At 38.6% G+C, this 20,328-nt stretch overlaps 1 protein-coding gene across 1 annotated transcript in view; it reads right to left on the minus strand.

Moving 5' to 3' along the window:
* The window catches only part of LOC306767443 (exostosin-1), a gene marked incomplete at both ends in the record, with an annotated part of 289,239 nt that overhangs the window by 51,604 nt on the left and 217,307 nt on the right, over positions 1 to 20,328 (minus strand). Inside the window, 3 exons of the mRNA XM_079255451.1 lie at positions 603 to 735; positions 7,140 to 7,259; positions 17,130 to 17,237. Coding sequence (XP_079111577.1) covers positions 603 to 735; positions 7,140 to 7,259; positions 17,130 to 17,237 — 361 coding nt within the window. The remainder of the gene's footprint in view (positions 1 to 602; positions 736 to 7,139; positions 7,260 to 17,129; positions 17,238 to 20,328) is intronic.

The following is a 20,328-nucleotide window of genomic DNA, read 5'->3' on the forward strand; positions in this document are numbered from 1 at the left end:
CACAACAAACATCATGTCCACAAGTCTGCAGACCTGAAGCCAATTTACAACGAAGAACCGACTTTTCACTGGACTCTGGAATCAGAAGTCATTCACTGTCCTGCTCTGTTCACACCTGGAAAATAACATATTCTGGTATGTATATTCTCAGGCACGCTCCATAGAGGTATACAGTTTTATTTACAAGTTGACACCATTGTTTTTCTTTTCCTTTATTTATTTTTATATTCTGTATTTATATTTATTATTATCTCTATTTTATTCCATGCCTAGCCCTTTTTCCTGTGTTTTCTTTGCTGCTGTTGCACCGTAAATTCCCCCGATGTGGGATAAATAAAGGACTCTTGAATCTTGAATAACAAAGATTATTTTAAAAAATAATAATATCAAAGTGTGAATATTTGCATGTTTCTAGATTTTTGTTTCAGGCTTATGCCACAGTGTGAGTGGATGAGCTGTTGATTGATTCAGCTTCACATTCATTATTTAATCATAATCAACATTACCTAAATGTCTTGGTGAAGATTTCTTCTGAAGTGAAGCTGTTGCTGAATCGCATGTTAACTATTAACGTGCATGAGCTCCAAACACCCAGTACTCACCCAGTATGGCATAGTAGAAAGGAAACTGCGCGGGGTCAGCGGAGTATTGTGGGAGCACGTAGAGACCTCCAGGCAAGAAATTCCACAGCAGCCAGTTTCGAGACACATGAGACTCCACACGGTCTTGAATGATCTGTCAGATGTGGACAGAAATACAGACTCTTATGTAACATTTCAATGAAAAGTGAAAGAAATAAAAATACAAGCCTCTTGGCCGTGTTACTTAAGATGGGTTGATTCAACTCAGTCCCACGAGGGACGCAGTCGTAAAGGTTTTCTAAGGAATTCCTGCTTCAACACCCAAATAGATGCAACAGCTAATGAAGTTCTGCCCAACGACTGTTTAATGTGAGTCAGGTGTAGCTGTTGCAGGGACATGTCGGTCCTCGTGGGACTGAGCTGAATAGCCCCGACCTAAGCTATATAACATATAACTGTGATATTTGCCTGATTCACTCTGCATCCTCACCTATAAAGCATGAAACATGACAGGTAATTCCAGGCTTTTGGTAACGAAAGGACAAAAAAAAATACATCAGGAGGCAAAATATTATGGGAGCAGAGAGCAGAAATGGGATTAATTTATATTTATGTTCCCTTCTGTTTGATACTACTGAAGGTTTCCATGTGAATTTAGACAACTTGCAGGTTTCTGTTACGCACTGATGAAATGCATATCCTGATATTTAGCACAGGGAAGAGTCTGCCGTTTACCCAGCGGCTGATTGTTTGAGATGTTTCTTCATAGGAAATGTTTCACCGAGCTGAACACGCAGCCCACAGGAGCAGTCCATTAGTTATCTCGCTAATAGCATCCATCTGGCTTGTTAAAAAAGGTCAGGCCACTAGGTTGAATGTTGATCTAAGTCCCTTCGGTGGCTTTAAAGTAGACAAATGACACAACCTTGACCTGCTCCCAGCACATCTGAATCCATAACTGTCTGATGACCACACATGTTTACCATTATACTGAAGTGATGCTCAGACAAGAGGAAAGTCTCTGCAGTTTTATGCTGTTTGGATTCTGTTCACATCAGTGGATTTGTTCTGATAAAAGTCATATTTTACCTATAAATCTGCTTTAGCTTAAATAAAAGTCTTGCATATTTCTTTTATCTGTAATTTCAGCACTGAGATTGTCTCTTTACCTCACCAAACAGTGTCTGAATTTAATTTTGGATGATTTAATGCTGTTTCTAAAAAGGCACCTCTTTGTTTTTACTCACATTCTCTTTATCCAGTGATGCAAGCAGAGCTTTTGTGTAGGAATAATGAATAAAAGGTTCAAATGGATGCATGTGACACATGTGACTAGAAATGTTACTTGCATAATGTTGTGATACACCACTGAAAGTTGTGTAAGTTGCAAAACATAAGGGTTCATTTTTACAATAGATTTTAATCATTTTTACTTAAATCAAATCAAGTAAAGCGAAGAAAGTCACCATTTTTTTTTCACTTTTTCTGTTTGTCTCTGACTCACTTATCTATACAGGATTTGCACTTACAGCCTGCTCCTAACACACACACACACACACACACACACAGGCGACACTAACTGCCAGGCTCGCAGTGTGTGAGACACTACAGTTATCAACTACGCTTCATTTCACCCGTTTAGCCTGGTGGCATGCTGGCTCCGAGTCCTTAGCACATCTGGCTGGCTGTGCGTGGGCTTCTGTCTAATTTCATACCCTGCTAGCGCCGGGTGTTTGGTGGCATCATGGAGATCCTATTTGTACAAAAAAAACAAAAAAAAAAAAACAAAGTAACAAATACTTTATATAATAAAACTAAAGATTATATAAAACTTGGGTTTGGTGATTTCTTCAATACAACAAAACAGAGAATTAAATCTGTTGAAGTTGACAAAAGCAGCTGTGAAATTTTTTTAGTTTATTTTCTTATCAACTATTGGATTTGATTCATGAGCTGAACACGTCCTCAGTTTCCATTCAGAGGATTTATGACTCCAGCCTTACCTGGTCTGAGACAACCTGGTGCTTGCTGATGTCAGCAAGAGTCACATAAAAAAAATATCTGTGGAGGTAATTTTACTGATGGAATCAAATACAAAGTATTTTTAAACACATGGATTCTCTTCGAATGGCTGAATTTGTTCCAGTTATAGTTTAATGATGAGACAAAACTTTATTTAGAGTATAGAGGAACATATTCAAGTCAAATAAACTATTTGCTTGGATATTAGAAAAAAAAACTATTCTGCCATTTTTATTTAACTTAAGTGGAGTTTAACTTGGAGTATTTTACTTTGCCATAACTGAACACACCACTGGCACAGCCAAAGGTTTGATCAGGGTTTGTTGGGTTAAAGTACAAATAATTTCCCCACTTGTGCACCAACAATTTATTAAAGAGCTTTTTCAAAGAATCAAAATAATTTTTAAAGTCTTTAGCTTGAGTCACACAAGCCGTCCTGGAGTCTGTAGATTATTCGGTTGATAATGGAGCAAAGTTTAATTCTAACAGAGAAAATAAACGCTGTTGAAAAACTGAAATTGGAAACAAACTCTAATTGTTTCTGTTGTAATTATACAATAATAATAATAACAACAACAATAATAATAATAATAATAATAATAATAATAATAATAAAAGGCAAGTTTGAACAGGTGTGTTTGGAGGTGAGATTTAACAAGAGAAGGAAGGAGTGGACATTACTGAGGTCAGGACGAAGGGACGTCCAGAGTTTATACTATTTATATAAATACAGTATAAATCCACCACCAGTCAAACGTTAGGACACACACTCTTACTGGATTAAAGAGTGTCCAAACGTTTGACTGGTAGGGTAAAAATATATCCTGTAAGCTTGTAATGAACTGTGTGTCCTGTGTTTAGGAAGCAGACGTAATGTAGTCAATCAAGTGGAAAGATATGAAAAACAATTTGCGTCCTACTTCAGTAACAACATCAATATGCAAAGTACGACAACGTAGTATATCCAGATTTCTTTAGGAATATAAAACCATGTGTTTCTAGAAAAGGACAAGGATAACATCCACACTAATGAGAAGCTGGTGATGACAACAGTAAAGCAGGACATGCAGGTGACTGTACGAACGTTTATGTGGTAATAACTATGACGTTACTGTGAATGGAGATGTTCTGTGTTCAGAGGAAATACAAAGAATAAATAGTTCTGCAGACTGAACCAAGTGTGTGTGGAAGGCATCCAACAACCCCAGACTTTCCATTGCTCCCACTGCGCTGAGATTTCACTTATCAATGCAGCATTATATATCTAAGTTCATGATAAACATTAGTTTTTCTTGCTAAATTCACTAAGTTACTGCTTGAGTAACTTAGTGAAGTTGTTTCCTCCCTTATATTTTTCACAATTAGATGTTTTTATTTATTTTTTATTTAAATATACTAGCCAAGTCTGTTTAAATTTCATATCATAGTGTGTATTTATATATGCAGGCACTGTCTCTGGTGATTTGTGGCATGTGTTCCACCTTGGCCCGCTGTGTGTTCTGCCTACTTACAAACTTCACTCAGGCTGGGAGATCACCTAGACTTGGGCAGGTTCTGCATGTTTTATTTATTTAGTGGCACTACGTACGTTCTCATTCATCTGTGTATGCTTCTGTTACCAGATTATTTTATATCCTACAACACTGCCTCGTGCCGGCCCGCCTCTTGTTGTTGCAGCAGCGAAGCCCTGCTGGAACACTTGCACGTAATAAAGAATGAAACAGGTAAGCGAAATGCTAAAGGTGGTTTGCCAAATTTTCAAACAATGCCCAACTACAAACTGCAGCGTTTACATCATTCCTTTGGTTTTTTTGTGGACCTTTTTCCTCTGATTTATAATGAAGTCTCGTTTACAAATGCAGCAGGCAGCTGCTATTTCCTAGAAATCTATAAATGTTTGGGCGTCTGCCCAGCACCAGAGAGCAGACAACTGATGCTGAGGAATAGCTTCAGAGCATTTAGCAGCTGTTCTACATCAAAAGGAAGCTAAAACCAGAGACCCTGCATGAAACAGCAGTTTGGCGTTCGGTGATGGCCAACTGCATGCAGCATAGTGAAAGTAACGCTGCACACTTCCAACTGTGTGGAGTTTAGCTGCTCCACCTGAGTATTAGAAGGGCTTAATTTACCGTATCATATGCAATATCAATTGTGTTGTCCTACACATCGTTGGAAGGCCTGACTAGTCGGCTTTACAACAAGAAATAATTTGTAAGGTTTGTCAATCTGTGGAGTCAGCAACACAGCTAAATGTATGCTTTGTGACCCAAAATCCCCTGCAGTACTCTCCAGAACCAGGTACTGCCAAGTGTGGACCTGTCACAGATGGATGACTGGCATCTGATGGGCACCTAAGAGGCACACTGGGATGATGTTCCAGAGCCACATTTCCAGATTGTGGAACCCAACTCCATCTCCTAGCGTGACAAAACTCTCCCCAACAGAACCAGGGTTATTGTGGAGTAACTCCAGACTTTGGGGGTGGGGAGGAAGACATGGTTTGCTGTGAGTCCAGATCAAACATCTGAAGGATCAGCTACATGCATGAATCACCAATAAAACCATTCTGGTTGACTTTCAACAAACAGGGAAATGACCAGACAGGTGAGGAACATGAGGTGAAGGAGGTAGCAGGCTGTTACGGCTGTGCATCACTACGGCGTCAAATGCATAAAGTATAAAAACTAACAATATGTTATAAGTCATCCAAACCATGAACACCAACAGGGAACATTTTCTTTTGGAGACCCTACACACATTTATCTATGTTGTTCCTTCCACTCAAGCACTGTTCTTACAAAACAAGCCTTTATTATAACGATGAATGATCAGGCTTTCTGACTGTATATCATATTACATTAACTGGTATATTATAGTGGAGAAATAATCAACCATATGCAAATTTCCTGAGAAATCAAGGAGAATATTTCATGAGAGATGCAGTGTGACATCCTGAGGTTTGCTGTTAGCTGTGTTAGCACTTATCTAAAACAAAACGAAACCAAAAAAAACCCTGAAATGTTTAGCACATGACAGCTGACAGCTGCTGCAGGAGACACTGCAGGCAGCAGAGAGGGTGGCGGAGGGGAAGAGTTGGTAGATTGTTTAAATGATGAAAACTGTAGAGACGTGATATCTTTCATTTGTTGTTGGAAATCTAAGAGAATGAAAAACTTTCAGTGTGAAAACAATCATAATCACAGGATGGACTATACTCATTCTATGTATCAGATTGTAAATAAAACTAAAAAAATAAAACTGTTTTGCTGCAAACAAGGGGAAAAAACTCCCTCCAGATGTAGATACCTTTTAGTCCAGCTTAAAAACATCTCTTTTCCCATGCATGAAATCTGCACGGTTACTTTTAACTGATCTTGCCTTTAAATATTTTAATTTACAATTTATTTTAGTGTTTTAATTATTCCTTACACCATCTGTAAGGCTTCTCATGTTTTATGTAAAGCACTTGGAGTTGTCTTTTACATCAGGGATCCTCAATCCTGCTCCTCAAGGCCCAGAGCCCTGCAGGTTTTCCGAGTGTCCCCGCTGGAACACACTAGACTCGGACTCAGACAAGCTTTGCATGGGACGCTTGGAAAACCTGCAGGACGACGGCCCTCGAGGACCTGGATTGAGGTCAGTGTTGTACATGAAATGCGCTGCACAAATAAACTTGCTTTGCTTAAACGACACGATCATGTCAATGCTGCACATAAAAAATGTGCAATAATTCATGTTTTAGTTTTCAGTTACTTCATATTTTAACGATTTCATTGTATTTTTTTTTGTCATTAAAATTAAACCTGCACATTCTAAAACATGATCAAATTTTTGACATAGTAAGTCGGATTACCAAAGATTTATTTCAGTTTTTAACCTTTGACTGACTTAATGTCTGTTTTTCTCAACGCAAAAAGAAATAAAGAAAACAGCTAAATGAAACAATGATTAAATAATAGTTCATTTTTATTTCATTGTTATTGAATACTATTTTCAGTTTGGTCTAAACTTGAGTGGACACCTATGAATTTGCAATCCTCATGTTATTGACGAGATACATGAATTTAATATGTGCAGCTGCATACATTTTGTAGCATTTTCTGTCTCACATCTTTTATCTTTTACCTGCTGTTATCAATAGTTTGTTTACGGAAAAATCAAATCACTTTCTTTCTTTTGTAAATGGGTTACAATGTTTCTTTTTCAAATAATGAAATAAAAATACCTTATGAAATAATAATGATAATATGCAAAAGTTAAGAGAACATTAACAATCCCAAATTCCTCCAGCGGACCTGTCCTGCCCGGTGACTTGTACTATCAGAAAACTGCTGGAGAAGACATCACATTCAGCTAACCTTCATTTACTGACAAGTGCAGAAAGATCTCTTTCAAAACTTTCTCTGTGTGAGGTGATGCATCGCCGGCAGCAACGCACACAGCAGAACAAGACACATCGGTTTGCTTGATTAAATGAAGGCCCCAGGAGAACCTAAATCCACAACTGCCATCTAAGACCATTTTCTGCAAGCTTACCTCCAGAGTCGTTAAGACTATTTTGGCTACAGAAGAGAAGTAGGCGTCCCAGAGGAACTGAGTCTGCTGGCGGAGAGCCAAGATCCTGTCACGGCCCAGAGACCGGGTAATGGAGGGAACCTGGGAGAAGATCGGAGGAAGAAAAGCAACAGGATAAAAATGACAGTGAGATAGATTAAGTAAGATCTGAGCAACACTGAGTGAAGAATGAGATTCTGTGAGTGGGAAAAAAAAGTGTGAAGAGAGACAGACAGGTGGAGGAAGCATCAGTAATTTGGTGGACAGCAGGAAAGATTCGAGGAAATTTCCCGTCTCAGGATCCTCCCACCTCCGCAGCTTCCTCTGTTCATCAGCGAAGTTTTCCTTCAGCACAGTAAACCTGCTGTGTCACAGTTAAAAGCACCGAGGGTCTGCTAGTGGGGCTTATAAAGCTCAGCTTACATCTGGAATGATCATTATCCCATTACCTGACCAATCACGGCCCAAATCGCCCCCCAGGATTCAGATTTTACTTTACAAGTTTAGGTTTAACCGCAGTCTAAAATCTAAACTTACAATAAAAGCGCATTTAAATATTTTTTTTTTCTTTAGGAATGTCTTACAGATAGTTACTGCATCAGTGTTAAACCATAGTTTCAACATGACTTGATGGAGTACGCTGGAGAACAGTGAACTCATCGTCATGGTGGAGATGATGTGAGCTTTGTGACACGGTGCATCATCCTGCTGGAAGTTTCCATCAGAAGATGCTCCACTGTGCTCATAAAGGGATGGACCTGGTCAGCAGCAACACTCAGGTAGGCTGTAGTGGTTAAATCTGTGTTTCTTAATCCTGGTCCTCAGGAACCGCTGCCTTGCTTCTTTTTCCACGTGGCCTTACTTAACACTCAAATGAATGACTCATTCGCTGTCTTGGAAAGAACTTGAAGGGCAGTTTAATTACATCTGCATAAAGTGTGCTGCAGTTGGTAAGAACTAAAACATGCAGGGCAGTGGTCCCTGCAAAGCAAGACTGAGAAACACTGATTTAAACCATATTCAGTTGGTACTAAAGGGCCGAAAGTGGGCCAAGGAGATATCAACCAGAACTACTGGTACTAGGAAGGATGGATCCATACTTTCCAGCAGATTCTGACCCTACCATCTGAAGATTGCAGCTGAAAAGGAGACTCATTTGAACGGGCGATGTTTTTCCAAACTTAAAAGAAGAAATGTTCGATATTATCAGCCAATATCTGCATTAAACTGCAATATCAGAAATTATTTGTTACTGTTTTAATGACACAACGTTTACACATAATGTACATATTACATATCAAACTCTGCAGCTACATCAAAACAACAAAATATAGGCATGGTTTTCCAGATATTTATGTTTGTTTGGCACAACTGACTCCAAAAACATCAGGATTGTTTGATACTGGGATTGGAAATGAAGAGCTGGACAAAATTATTATATTTGATATAGGTTTAAAAAAAAAAAAAAAAAAAAAAGTTAATATTGAACATCAGTAATTAATAGCCTTTCCGAGTCTCGGTTTCTTTAGAGGTACTATTCTGCATACTCCGGCTATAATGTTTATTGTTTATTTATTATAATGTGTTTATTTGCTTTCCTGCTGCCAGTCTTCCCATTCTCTTGGGATCTTCATGATATCAGAGAATTTGGGTCCATAAAACTGCTGCTCACTGTTTTCTTTATTTTTAGTCTCTTTTCTTGACCATTCTCTGTAAACCTTAAAGATTTATTTATCTATTTCTTTTCTTTAACCAGAAAAAAACATTAAGATTAAAAACCTCTTTTTCAAGGGAGTCCTAGCCAAGAGGCAGCAAAAAGTATAAATTACAGCAACGTCAGTTACAATAACTTACAAATTACAATTACTTACATGGACGGCTTTGCATGAAAATCCTCGTAGATTTAATAAAGACCAGACAAAGTACCACAACCACGTCACTTTGAAAGTCACTTAAATCTCCTTTCCTCCTCGTTCTGATGCTCAGTTTGACCCTCAACAAGTTGGATTGGCCTTGTCTACATGTCTAAATGAAATGAGTTACTGCAATGTGATTGGCTAATAAGTTATGTATAAACAATCACTTGATTGTGTTCAGCTTATAAAAGTGCCGTGGAGTGTTCTGTTCATCTTTCTATTCCTACAACCCAACCATTGTTTGGGTTATTCTGCCGATATAATGTGTAAATGACATAACATGAAAAGACAGAAATAATTTAGAGGAGATTTTATTCAAAAAGTTTTAAAACAGCTTATAGATCATCTAACATTGTCTCAACAGCTTTATTACAGCTCATTAACTTTTGTCCTTTGTTGAAAATCAAAGGATGTAATGTCGCGCCTGCAGTGAAAAAATTCTGATGATGGGCAAGGAGCCCAAATATCCAAGGTCCCAGCTCACACTGATATGGAAAACACGAGCAGCTGGCTTGCAGGCTGCAGTAACACCCTCAGCAAGAGACAGTGAAGGGATGAAATCAAGGGGGACAATGATCCTGACCAGAAAGACAGACATCCAGACATGGTTGGATAATGGAGCAAGGCCATTCTCCTGGTGCTCAGTTTGAAGAAAAACAAACTAACTTAATGTTGTCAGACATGACCTCTGCTGCCGCGCTCAGCTTGAAAATAAAGCTGGAAAGAGAGTCAGCAGAGCTGCAGCCAGAGTTTCTGAACAAACTTTTCAGTCATGGTTTGGAGTCCTTTGTGCCATTCTGGCCACAACAACAATCTTTTCACTCAGGGTTACTTTGCCAAGCTGTTGGACATGACCGAAGGAAGATTTGTTGTGGTCTGACAAAGTTCAGGTGAGTGACGGCTGCAAATATCAGCTTTACTAGAGAGTGAGCTGAAGATTTGAAGAAGTACTACGGAACTTTGGAAGATTTTCTCAATGAGGTTCCCCTCATTATGATTAACTTGGCAGCCGTCTTACATGCTACGTCGAACTTTCTCCAGCGTAATTCTCCAACCAATAATTTCCTCTTGTGACATCATCTGGGTCAAGCTTGCTTTCCATCTCGGGAGTTCAGACTAAACAAGGAGAATCAGAGTTTAGTGTTCCTGCTCCTCATTTCTGGAGCGAACTCAGAGAAAACCTGGAGTCTGCTCCAAGCCTCAGCTCTTTTAAATCAGGTCGGAAAACTCACAGCTTCTAATTAAGAGCTGGTTTATTTATTTTTCCGTTGCCTTTGTGAAAATATTTAATCACACTTTACATTGACAGTGATGGTGTGTTTCCTGTATCATATGCAGCCCACTGTACATTCTGTTGCCTGTTTCTCCATTTTATTTCAGTTCTATTGAATGTCTTTTATTCATTACGGTTGTAATTCTGATATCATGAATGTACTGTTTAATGTTTCCCATGCACCTTGCTTTTATGTTTCACATAAAGCATCTTGAACATGAAATGTGCTTTTCAAATAAACCTGCCTTGCCTTGTCCTCTTGCATTTCTTTGAAGAATCAGCCAAGGTTGGTGTTTAGTACGGCCTTCGTATTGGCTTCCAGTTGCTGGTTGTAGGGATGTATTCAACACATTGGCTGCCTCACATGTGTTTTGACATCTTTTGCACTTCTGTAAAAAGTCGATTTGGCTAGGAACGCTCGTAAAAACGTCCCCAAAATGAGCTCTACTTGGACACACTGAAAGCGCATCTAATACATTGTGAATGCGCCATGAGCAGTGCTTTAAGTGGAACAAAATAAGTGCTGGTACTCCCTTAATGACTTGCTGTAAGTTTGTCGTGCAAGTATGGGACAAAAACATGGCTGATACTTACATCTAGATCTATAAATTAATTTATAGATTAATCGTTTTATAGCACAGAAATGACAAAAAACAAACAGCAAAGTTCTAAATCAAATCAACATTTGCCAAATTCAAAATGCCATGGAGACACTTTTATGAACTTCAAGCCTCATTGCATGGACATTAAAAATAACACTTCAAGGAAATGCATAAACTTAAAGTTCATTAACCCTTTAATGCATTCACAAATAATTAAAACAATGCAACGTTTTTCACATTTATGTAAAAAAAAAACACTGAAGTGGTTTATTTAGAAAAATGACCCTCCTCATTCATGAATATGCAAGAAAAGAGCTTGTAAATAGGTGCCCACTACAGGGCCACTATGCATGAAAGGGTTAAAAACAAACAAAAAAAAAAACATTTAGACTTATTTAGCTTATTACCAGACTAATTTAACAGTGTATTACTGTTACACTTTTCCTCTGTGAAATATGTTTTTCACAGCATTAGGCCTGGTCCATGCCACTTAGCAATATTATCTTTAATCTGGAAATAATCTTCAAAAACTCAAAATACTGACCAGACATACACTAAGTTTGCAGCATCTGACCTTCATTGTCTGGTGTAGTACATGATGGTTAAGTAGCACTACTGTCATCACTCAACTCTGCTCCAGTTTGTAACATTACAGCCACCATAGTTTTTTTTCTCCGTCTTTCCTCTCATTCAAAGCACGTCCACTTCAATGTAAACACAACATGACGTGCGGCGTGACGTTGTGCGTCTAAACCGGCCTTCACAACTCATTTCTTTTGAGGCAATTTTTTTCATTGAAATCAACAAATATAAGTTGTAATATGTGGTGAAGTCGTACGAGGGTATACTGATTGCTGAAGAAAGCCGGTAAAAGTCCTGGTATGTACCATACGCTGTAAAAAATAGTCCCGGTGTGCATCTACGCTGTAAAAAAAATCGTCCCAGTACGCACTATACGCTGAAACAACGTTCCGGTACGCTAAGGGATAGAATTTAAAAGTTCCGGTACGGCGTACTGGCCGACTTAAAGCACTGGCCATGAGTGCACACCCCGAAGACGCCTCGACGCACACACCTAGCAAAATCGTTCCTCCACATCGACAACATTCCGCAGACCTGAAAGTTGAACCAAAATGCTCCAAAACGCCTGCAGAATGGGGCTCCCTGCCATGCAGCCAATGAGTTAATACTACTGCAAGGCACATTTTCAAGATTTTGAAATCAGAAATCTCTCACATTGTGACCAACATTCAATATGTCAGCACTTCATAAAGCAAGCCATGTCTAGTTTTTACAAAAATTCTCAAATATACCAGTTTTGATTTAGAAATACATCAGATATTAATGTTATATGGCTTCACTAAGAAACAGATTCCCCAGCTTACTGAAGTGATATTAATGTTTCCTACTTTCCCTAAGGTTCGTTTTTATCCATTAAAAACAGGAAAGGGAAACTTGCCTGTGGATGATGGTGGTTGGCTGATCTGATGCTGACATCACTGCGATCTGTCAGCAACAGCACAAGGTATAACTCCTCAGTTCTCAGGTGGAATATAAACAACACCAATCAAATCAGCTCCGCTCCCTTCCCCTCCATTGACTCTAATAGTGTTTGTGTTTCTCAGCAGGGGCGTCGCATTGGCGTGTGTGTGCTCTAGTGAATGCCCGGGTGTCTGCGTTCTGCATGTCTCATCTCCACAGGGGGAAAACAGACAGTCTACATATTAAACAGCCAGGCATTGCAGTTCTCAGTGATGTAATTGAAAGTAATGAGATTCAACTCTCTCAGCAGGTGTTAGAGCACTTCAGCGGTATTGAACAGTGAGCTCTGGTGTGTTTGCAATGGAAAAAAAAAACAAAAAAAAACAAAAATAAACAGAGGGACAGCATCCAAACTCTGTTTATCAACCAAAGAAATATAGCATGGAATAATATTTAACTTACTTCATTCCTCGTATATGAGTTCTAGATGTTTTAATACTTTTAGTGGCCTCTTACAGGTGTTAATTAGATTTAACAGTGTGCTAAAAACCCTGAGGCTAAAATGTCTTGTGTATTAGTTCTGTCATAATTAACCCAAATGTCTTTTTTCTGATGTTATTTCTGTGAAAAAATAAAAACTGTGCAGTTGTGCTTGAACTTATAATATGTCCTCAGTTGTGAGAGCTAGAAATGCAAGCTAGCTATAGGCTAATTGTCCATCCACTCCACAGATTGCAAACTAAAAGCAGAGCTGTTGTCTCATCGTTACCCCATTTCAGGTTGCCCTACATCTAGGTTCAAGGCATTGGCAACTTCACTGTGTTCTCCCAGTTAGTGAAAATGTTTGTTGACCTTCTAAGCTTCAATAAAGATCCACATTTTTATGTGCATTAATAGGTTAGATGAGGCTGCTGGAATGCAAAACCTTCTATAATTTTACTGAAAAGTGACCAGCAGTTTAACGCAGAGAACACTGACTGATCATACGGATGGTACGGTAGGTTTTGTGTTTGTTTTTTTATCTATTAGATCTCAGTGTGTTGCCCTCCACCTGCGCCAGAGAAACGCTTCAGTTTACTGCAGTTTTTCCGATAATGAGCAATTTCACAACCAAATTAGGATTTCACTTAAACATAATATCTTTTCTATTTTTCAACAATCTTTCTTTTCCTCTTCAGAAAGTGGTAAGTTTCTGTTACACTCTATCACTCAATGCCATCTTTGGATGTTTTTCTTCTATGATCTTTATTTCGCCATTTCAGAAAATGTTAAACAAATACTGTACAGTTTATTACCATCTGTTCTGTCAGAATTGTGGTACAAAAGGAGTCCACCAGGAGGCAGGAGACAGGATTAGATGGTTTCTGGAAAAGTTTTTATCAAATAGTGATATAATAAGTTTCAGGAACCGTATGTATAAAAAATAATATGTTAAGAAATAGTTAAATGCTGTATGACACAGAGCACAGATTGTTGTTGTTGTTCTTTTGGCCACAGCAAATCATTGCTGCATTTATCCGGGCTTGGGACCGGCCCCCAGGGAACGATTGTGTTGCCTGCGGGGCTGCAGCAGCGGAAGGGAGCAGGACTCGAACCACAGACCATCAGATCATAAGACAAGCAATGCTACCAACTGACCCACTGCAAACCCAAGGTAAAGACAGATTATTAAACTGAAATCAGGATTTTTGTTTCCAACAAAACGATCTAGTAACAGAGTAGTGAAATCTCAGATTCAGCTCTTGGGTTCTTTTAGTTTCCCTGAACATCTGAACGTCTGAACCTCCAGGGAAATCCACAACTGGAAGACCAGTAGACTGGGATTTACATTGTATATTATATGTATACAGTAACTAAAGAACAATGACTTCACTGGGGGTGCAAAGGTGTGCTAGTAGACGCATGATGCGTATTTAGATATGAAAGATAAAAGTGCTTCTGGTTACCACCTAATGAATAACATGAGCACAGCAGTCACCATTGTTTAATTTTCTTGTGTGTGCTCACAAATGTCAGGTTTAATCTCGAGAGGCTTTTGTTTTCATCCCCACGTCTATATTTTTATCCATTTCTGACATTTCCGCATCAAGATCACAGAAATGAATGGAAAAAAAAGATGTTTGTTTTGCTTAACCTCAGTCATAATTGTGTGTCTCACTCCCTGTCAGGGCATGTTTTTCTCTTCACGCTTATTATCTTAACCAACAATTAGTATGTTTAATGAAAAAAATATTTTTATTTTGTTGACGAGATCAACAAAACACTCTGAAAGCATGAGTGCATTAGGGCTTTCAGTACATTCTTTTATCTGAAACCTACATTTCTCTTACTTTAATGATGCCTTGTCTGCTGTTATGAGTCATATATTGAAATTAAGAAAAAGAAGTAATGAACATCCTTTTTTTTTTTAGGTGCTGACTGAAAGCCAACAGGGAACCAGACGCACAATAATTAAAGAAGAGGTGCGGTCTTCAAATCTCAACACACAAACACATTAACATGTTCATGTCGCTTCCAGGTGGTGATAACAAGGTTGGATTATCCAATGGGCATTATGGGCACAGGCCCAGGGACCGACGCCCATGTGGAGCCAACGTTGGGTCCACACCAGCAGTTTGGACATGAAACAAAATGTACATAAAAGCCAGATAGTTACACCACAGTGTCTAGTGTGTTGCTACTGGTACCATTGGCTGAGAGATGTTAGAAATGTTGTTTCACAGTCTATAATTCACAATTTTCACAAGTCGCGGTGGGGAAGGGGGCCCCTGGAACATTCTGGGCCCAGGGAACTGTGCACTTTTAATCCGGCCCTGGGTGATAAAGGTTGTTCAGGTGACAAAAAGTAATACTGAGAGCAATTAGAAAATATAAATGTGACACGTTCCGCTTTTTGCTGTGGTTAAAGACACCTGGAGGTGATCTAGTTGTAGAGAAATCCATCTTTGATAGAAACCGTTGGTTTAGTTGTTATTGTCAGCGCTGCGAGCATCTACGTGGAAGAAAATTTATTCAGGTCTCTTCTCTTTATTCAACTGGGAGTCTAGAAACCAGTTGTGTGTTTATGGATTAGATGTCTGGGAAAAAAACACTTTCTGTAAGAAAATGTATTGTTTTTAGAAGAGCAGTACTGAACTTTGGCAGGCTTTTGTAACTTGGCGCCCTAACGATGGCTAATTCAGCATCCTGTCTCGTCTCAGAACTCTTTCCAGCCAGTAAAAGTCACATTTTGATAACATGGAGTGTTACTTTGTCTTACTTTTCTTCGCTTCATCAGCAGTTGTAATTTTGGATTTTCTCTGCTGAATCAGTTACAGTGTGAACTCCAAACACCCAGTGTGTTGATATCCAGTAGACATGAAGCAAAACACAGCTTTCACAGCCACATAATGCTTCATTTGCTTCTATCACAGCAATCACTGGGCGAGAGGCAGGGTACACCATGGATAAGTCACCAGTCAAACACAGAGACAAACAACCATTCACACTCACTCTCACTCCTCTGGAGAATTTAAAATTAATCTAACATGCTTGTCTCTAGATGGTGGGAGGAAGCAGGAGTACCTGCAGTAGAACCCACACATGCACGGTAAAAACATGCAAACTCCACACAGAACGGCCACTGTTCCAACCTCCCACAGCCGAGGCTCGAACCAGCAAAGCTTGCTGTGAGGCCACAATGCAAATCACTATGTAGTGGTGTTTTGTAACATATAGACTGTGTTTATATAAATAGATATATAAGTGTGTGTGCATGTAAATGTTTTGTAATATATGCACGTTGCCCAGGGTTTGATATAGGCCATTATAACAGGTGAATAATTCAGCCTCCTTATTCACCTGTTACTTTTACAAAACTTTACCAGGTTTTACACAAAGACATGACTCCAACCATGAGACTGAACCTCTTGCTCCGCTGCTAGCATGCTTGTGTTGCCCTGATTGTCATTATTCAGGTTATAGGATCATTTTGTGTCCCTTCACGGCTTCCCTGGTCACAACCACCAACGTTAAACATTTTGAGGAGTGTTAAAAATCTCAGCTAGGGGACAGAAAAATGACAGAAACACACACAGGAAGTTTTTTTTCTCAATGAGAAAGGCAACGTTGACATCAGCCTCTGAGGCAGTCGATGTACTTAACATTTCCCTCTTCTTTTAAATGACATCTGCAGATTGTTTTTCAGAACAAAATCTTGAAAATCAACTGGTTAACTTTAAATATCACCTGTGTCAGTTATGATAAAAACTTGTGAGATATGACTTTAGCAATTTATAAAACCAAGTGCATCATTTTAATAAAATGTCCCAAATCTTTTCCCATCATTCTTATCTGTTTGTTTTCTTTCTACGCTTAAATGAGCCCCAGCTGGATGTCGGCGATTGCCCGGGGGACCTGGAAACCGAAGTGACGATAGTAGCAGGGAAGATGTTGGCATTTCATCACACTGAACTGGCTGATTCTTAAAGGGCACATCTTATTCGTTGATGTTGTACAGTGTGAGGATGGTTAGTCCTCTTTATCCAAGTTACTTCTTTTCCCACCCACTCCCATCCTTATATGTACGTAAAAATAAATACACTCTTTTTGAATATTTGCTTTTTTTATCTGCTTAGTCTCTTCATTCTGGCAGCTGAAGCCCAATCCATCACCCTCCTTCCCATAACCCATCATTTCAGGTTTTAGTATTTATCAGTACCTGTAACAGCAGCCTCTCATCTCCAATGACGGCTGCTTTCCTCCAGTCGATCACTTCAGAGAAGGGAAGCTCCCAGCCGTTGCTCAGGATAACCGGAATACAGGCGGCCTGCGAGGACACATAAGCCAAAGAGGAAGGACGGAAAGGTCAGCATGACGCGACATTTCTCGCTCCCCAAAACTAGTTTTTAACATCAAAGCAGCATTTACAATCAGAAATGTTTGTGAATGTAAACAGAAATGTTCTTAAAATTGTTCTTGTTTGGATGGCTGAAAAATTTTTTAGTTATGAGCTGCCGTTTCAATTTTCAATTCAGCATCAGGAATCTTTTTTTTTTTTTTTTTTTTAAGGACAACTTGGCCTGGAATAAAAGAGAAGACATGAAAACAGGAAATATTCATTTAAAGTGTTTACATGATTTCCCAGCAGGAGTGAGGAAGAGGAGTCTCAGTGACACAGAAGTCTAAAGTGGAGCGCTGGGAAGGATCAGCTTTGGGTCTTCTTCTCTTTTTTTTCTTCCTTCACTCCGGGGCTTTTTATCCTCTTTGATTGCTTTCTTCTGATGAGATACTTTTAACACGTTCCAAGGAAGTTGCTCCACAAACAAATGGAGTTGCCAAAAAGATTAAAGACAAAATGAAGTGCGTTTATTTATTTTTCCAGTGTGCCTCAATATTTAGAAGAGTAATTTATGAGACTTCATTCATTAGAAGAGGTTTTCATTTACCACACTAGCGCTCTGTGATGCTGGGTGTTAAATTAATTTTATGAAGAGATTCTTGGTGCTCTTCATCATTTGTAGTTAATGGGAAAGGGTTGATTGTGCACTCTACTGTGCTATTAAACTGTATTTAAAGGCAACATACTCTATCTTTTCCAGCTAATTTCTTACATTTCACAGATTTTCTGCTTCACTGTGAAGCTTGTGGTGGTGTTTTATTACTTTTTCAGCTATAATTATATAAGCGGTAGTAAATAACCAGCTATAAAGCCACTTTTTGTCGAAGGCAGCAGGTTTTTAAAAAGAATGCTGCACAAAAAAAAATGGAAACCAGGTCTTTATTTCTATATTTACAGTATTGAGATGGAAGGAATAAGCCTGAGGGTGTTTTCTAACAATGACCGTACACAGCACAGTTGGTTTAATCAAGCAGGCATGATGCTCTTTACAAAGACCTTAAAGTTTCAGCATGTTGAGCCCAAACATCACAGCTGGAAGCAGATCAGGGTTTCCATGGTGTCCAGTCAGTCTGCTATAGCATCGTTTAGAGTCTACAAGGTATTTTTACATCTGTCTTCTTCCGCTACGAGCACAAGCACCGCTGTTGCCCTGGAACTGACAGTCCAGGCTGTGAAAAAACTATTGAAAACCCAATTTGATAAGCCAGAGTGTTCCTGGAGTGAATGAAGTCTTAGTTTTCAGGACAGCTGACCATTCAGGTTTGAGTGCAGGATGCTTCATGTCTCACGGCAGCACCTAAAGGACACACGGCACAGTGGAGTTGAATGTGTCTAAAATGGAGCAATACCAGAGAAAAGTGAACACATTTCACCAAGTCTGGCATTTTCCTCTAAAGTTCATGTTTCACTGGATTTTTAATCAAGAGAAGCTGAAGGATTAGAGGAGATTTACAAATATTGACTACATAATCAGTGACCTGTCAATGCAGCTACCCCCCTGCTTCTATCAGCCCGGCTGTTTGAGATGATTTTCATCGTTTTTGCTTGTCTTTGATTTACTCATACCTACATATCTCTGTTTTTATTCCCACTTTGCTGTTATTTTTCCTTTTTTTCCAGCCTCAAACAAGCAGATCAACTTTGTTCAAAATGTTGTAACCATAAGTAATTATCGGCAGATATCCGCATTAAAAAAATATCGGTTTAGGTTTTTTACTTTTTTGATGACAGCTTTTACACAATATGCACATATTATATATTAAACTCTTCAGCTATGTCTCCTGTAACTCAAAATGACAAAATATAAGAGATACCATGGATAGTTTTTCAGATATTTTGCTTGTTTGGCAGAAATCGCTTGAAAATATCAGTATAGGTTGATATCAGAATCATAAATAAAGACATGGACAAACTCAGTATACTGGATATCAATAAAAAAGTCAACATTGAACATCCCTAATTGAAATAATTGCTTCTCTTGTTTTTTAAGCAACCTTTCTGAACTGAATAGGCTATATCAACTTTTCTGAAATTACAGGAAAAAAATTCTTTTTTTTAGAAGTTAATAGTCCATGTCATATTTGTATTAATGTTTAACTATCTCTAAAACCTCAGACTTGTAAGTACATGTATAACAGCTTGTAGGAACTGAAAGTACAGTAGCACAAATCCTTGGAGAAGTCAGTTTGATGACAGATTCCCACCAAAAAAAAGCAATAATATTGCTTTTAGTTGCCTTAAATAATACCAGAGTTTAGAAAGCATCACAGAACCTTTATTTCTTAATTAAAATGTGCATAAAGCACTATCAGAAAGGGGAGGAAAACAGAACCATTAGCTAGAAAAACAAGACTGTTGAAGGAAAGTGCAAGGCGGAGTTGAATAAGTAATCTCAACTGAATGAAACAGAAATAACACACTAATAGTAGATGATGACATCTGTTCTCTGAAGATGTGTCTTCTCTGTGGTCTATCTTCAGAAACAGGCCTTTTCTATGTCACTGAGATGACAGATTGTCAATAGTAATAAAATTCAGTGTTGGGAAGAGGAGGACAGGGAGAGGTTTCATTCTTTAAGGTGTCCAGCTGGAACTCCGCAGACTGACTGATAAGCTTTTACCAGCAATTATTACAAAACAAGACAGCATCAAAGAATAGAAATAGTCACTTCATTTTTTGTCAGGAACAAAATCATGACATTCAGAGAAATAATGAACTTTGCCTTAGATTGGTGTTTATGCTATTTAAAGGCGTAGCTATGGAGATTTTGATCTGCTGACAACAGCTCTGGTTCAAAACAGCATTTTATTATTCTTGATAAGAAAGACTAAATATGAGGCAGCATTTTAAAAACTTATCATTACATCCATAACACTCCACATTAAATGTATTTGATTAAAACAGTACCCTTAAATACTGCATGACTTGTGTAGTTAATGTAGTTTGGACAGCAGGTTGTTAAAGGATATATTTTGACAATTTAATGTCTTAAAATGTTCTCTTTCTTCTTTTGCTATAT

The sequence above is a fragment of the Telmatherina bonti genome, assembly GCF_933228915.1.
Source record: "Telmatherina bonti genome assembly, chromosome: 16".
Lineage (NCBI taxonomy): Eukaryota > Metazoa > Chordata > Actinopteri > Atheriniformes > Telmatherinidae > Telmatherina > Telmatherina bonti.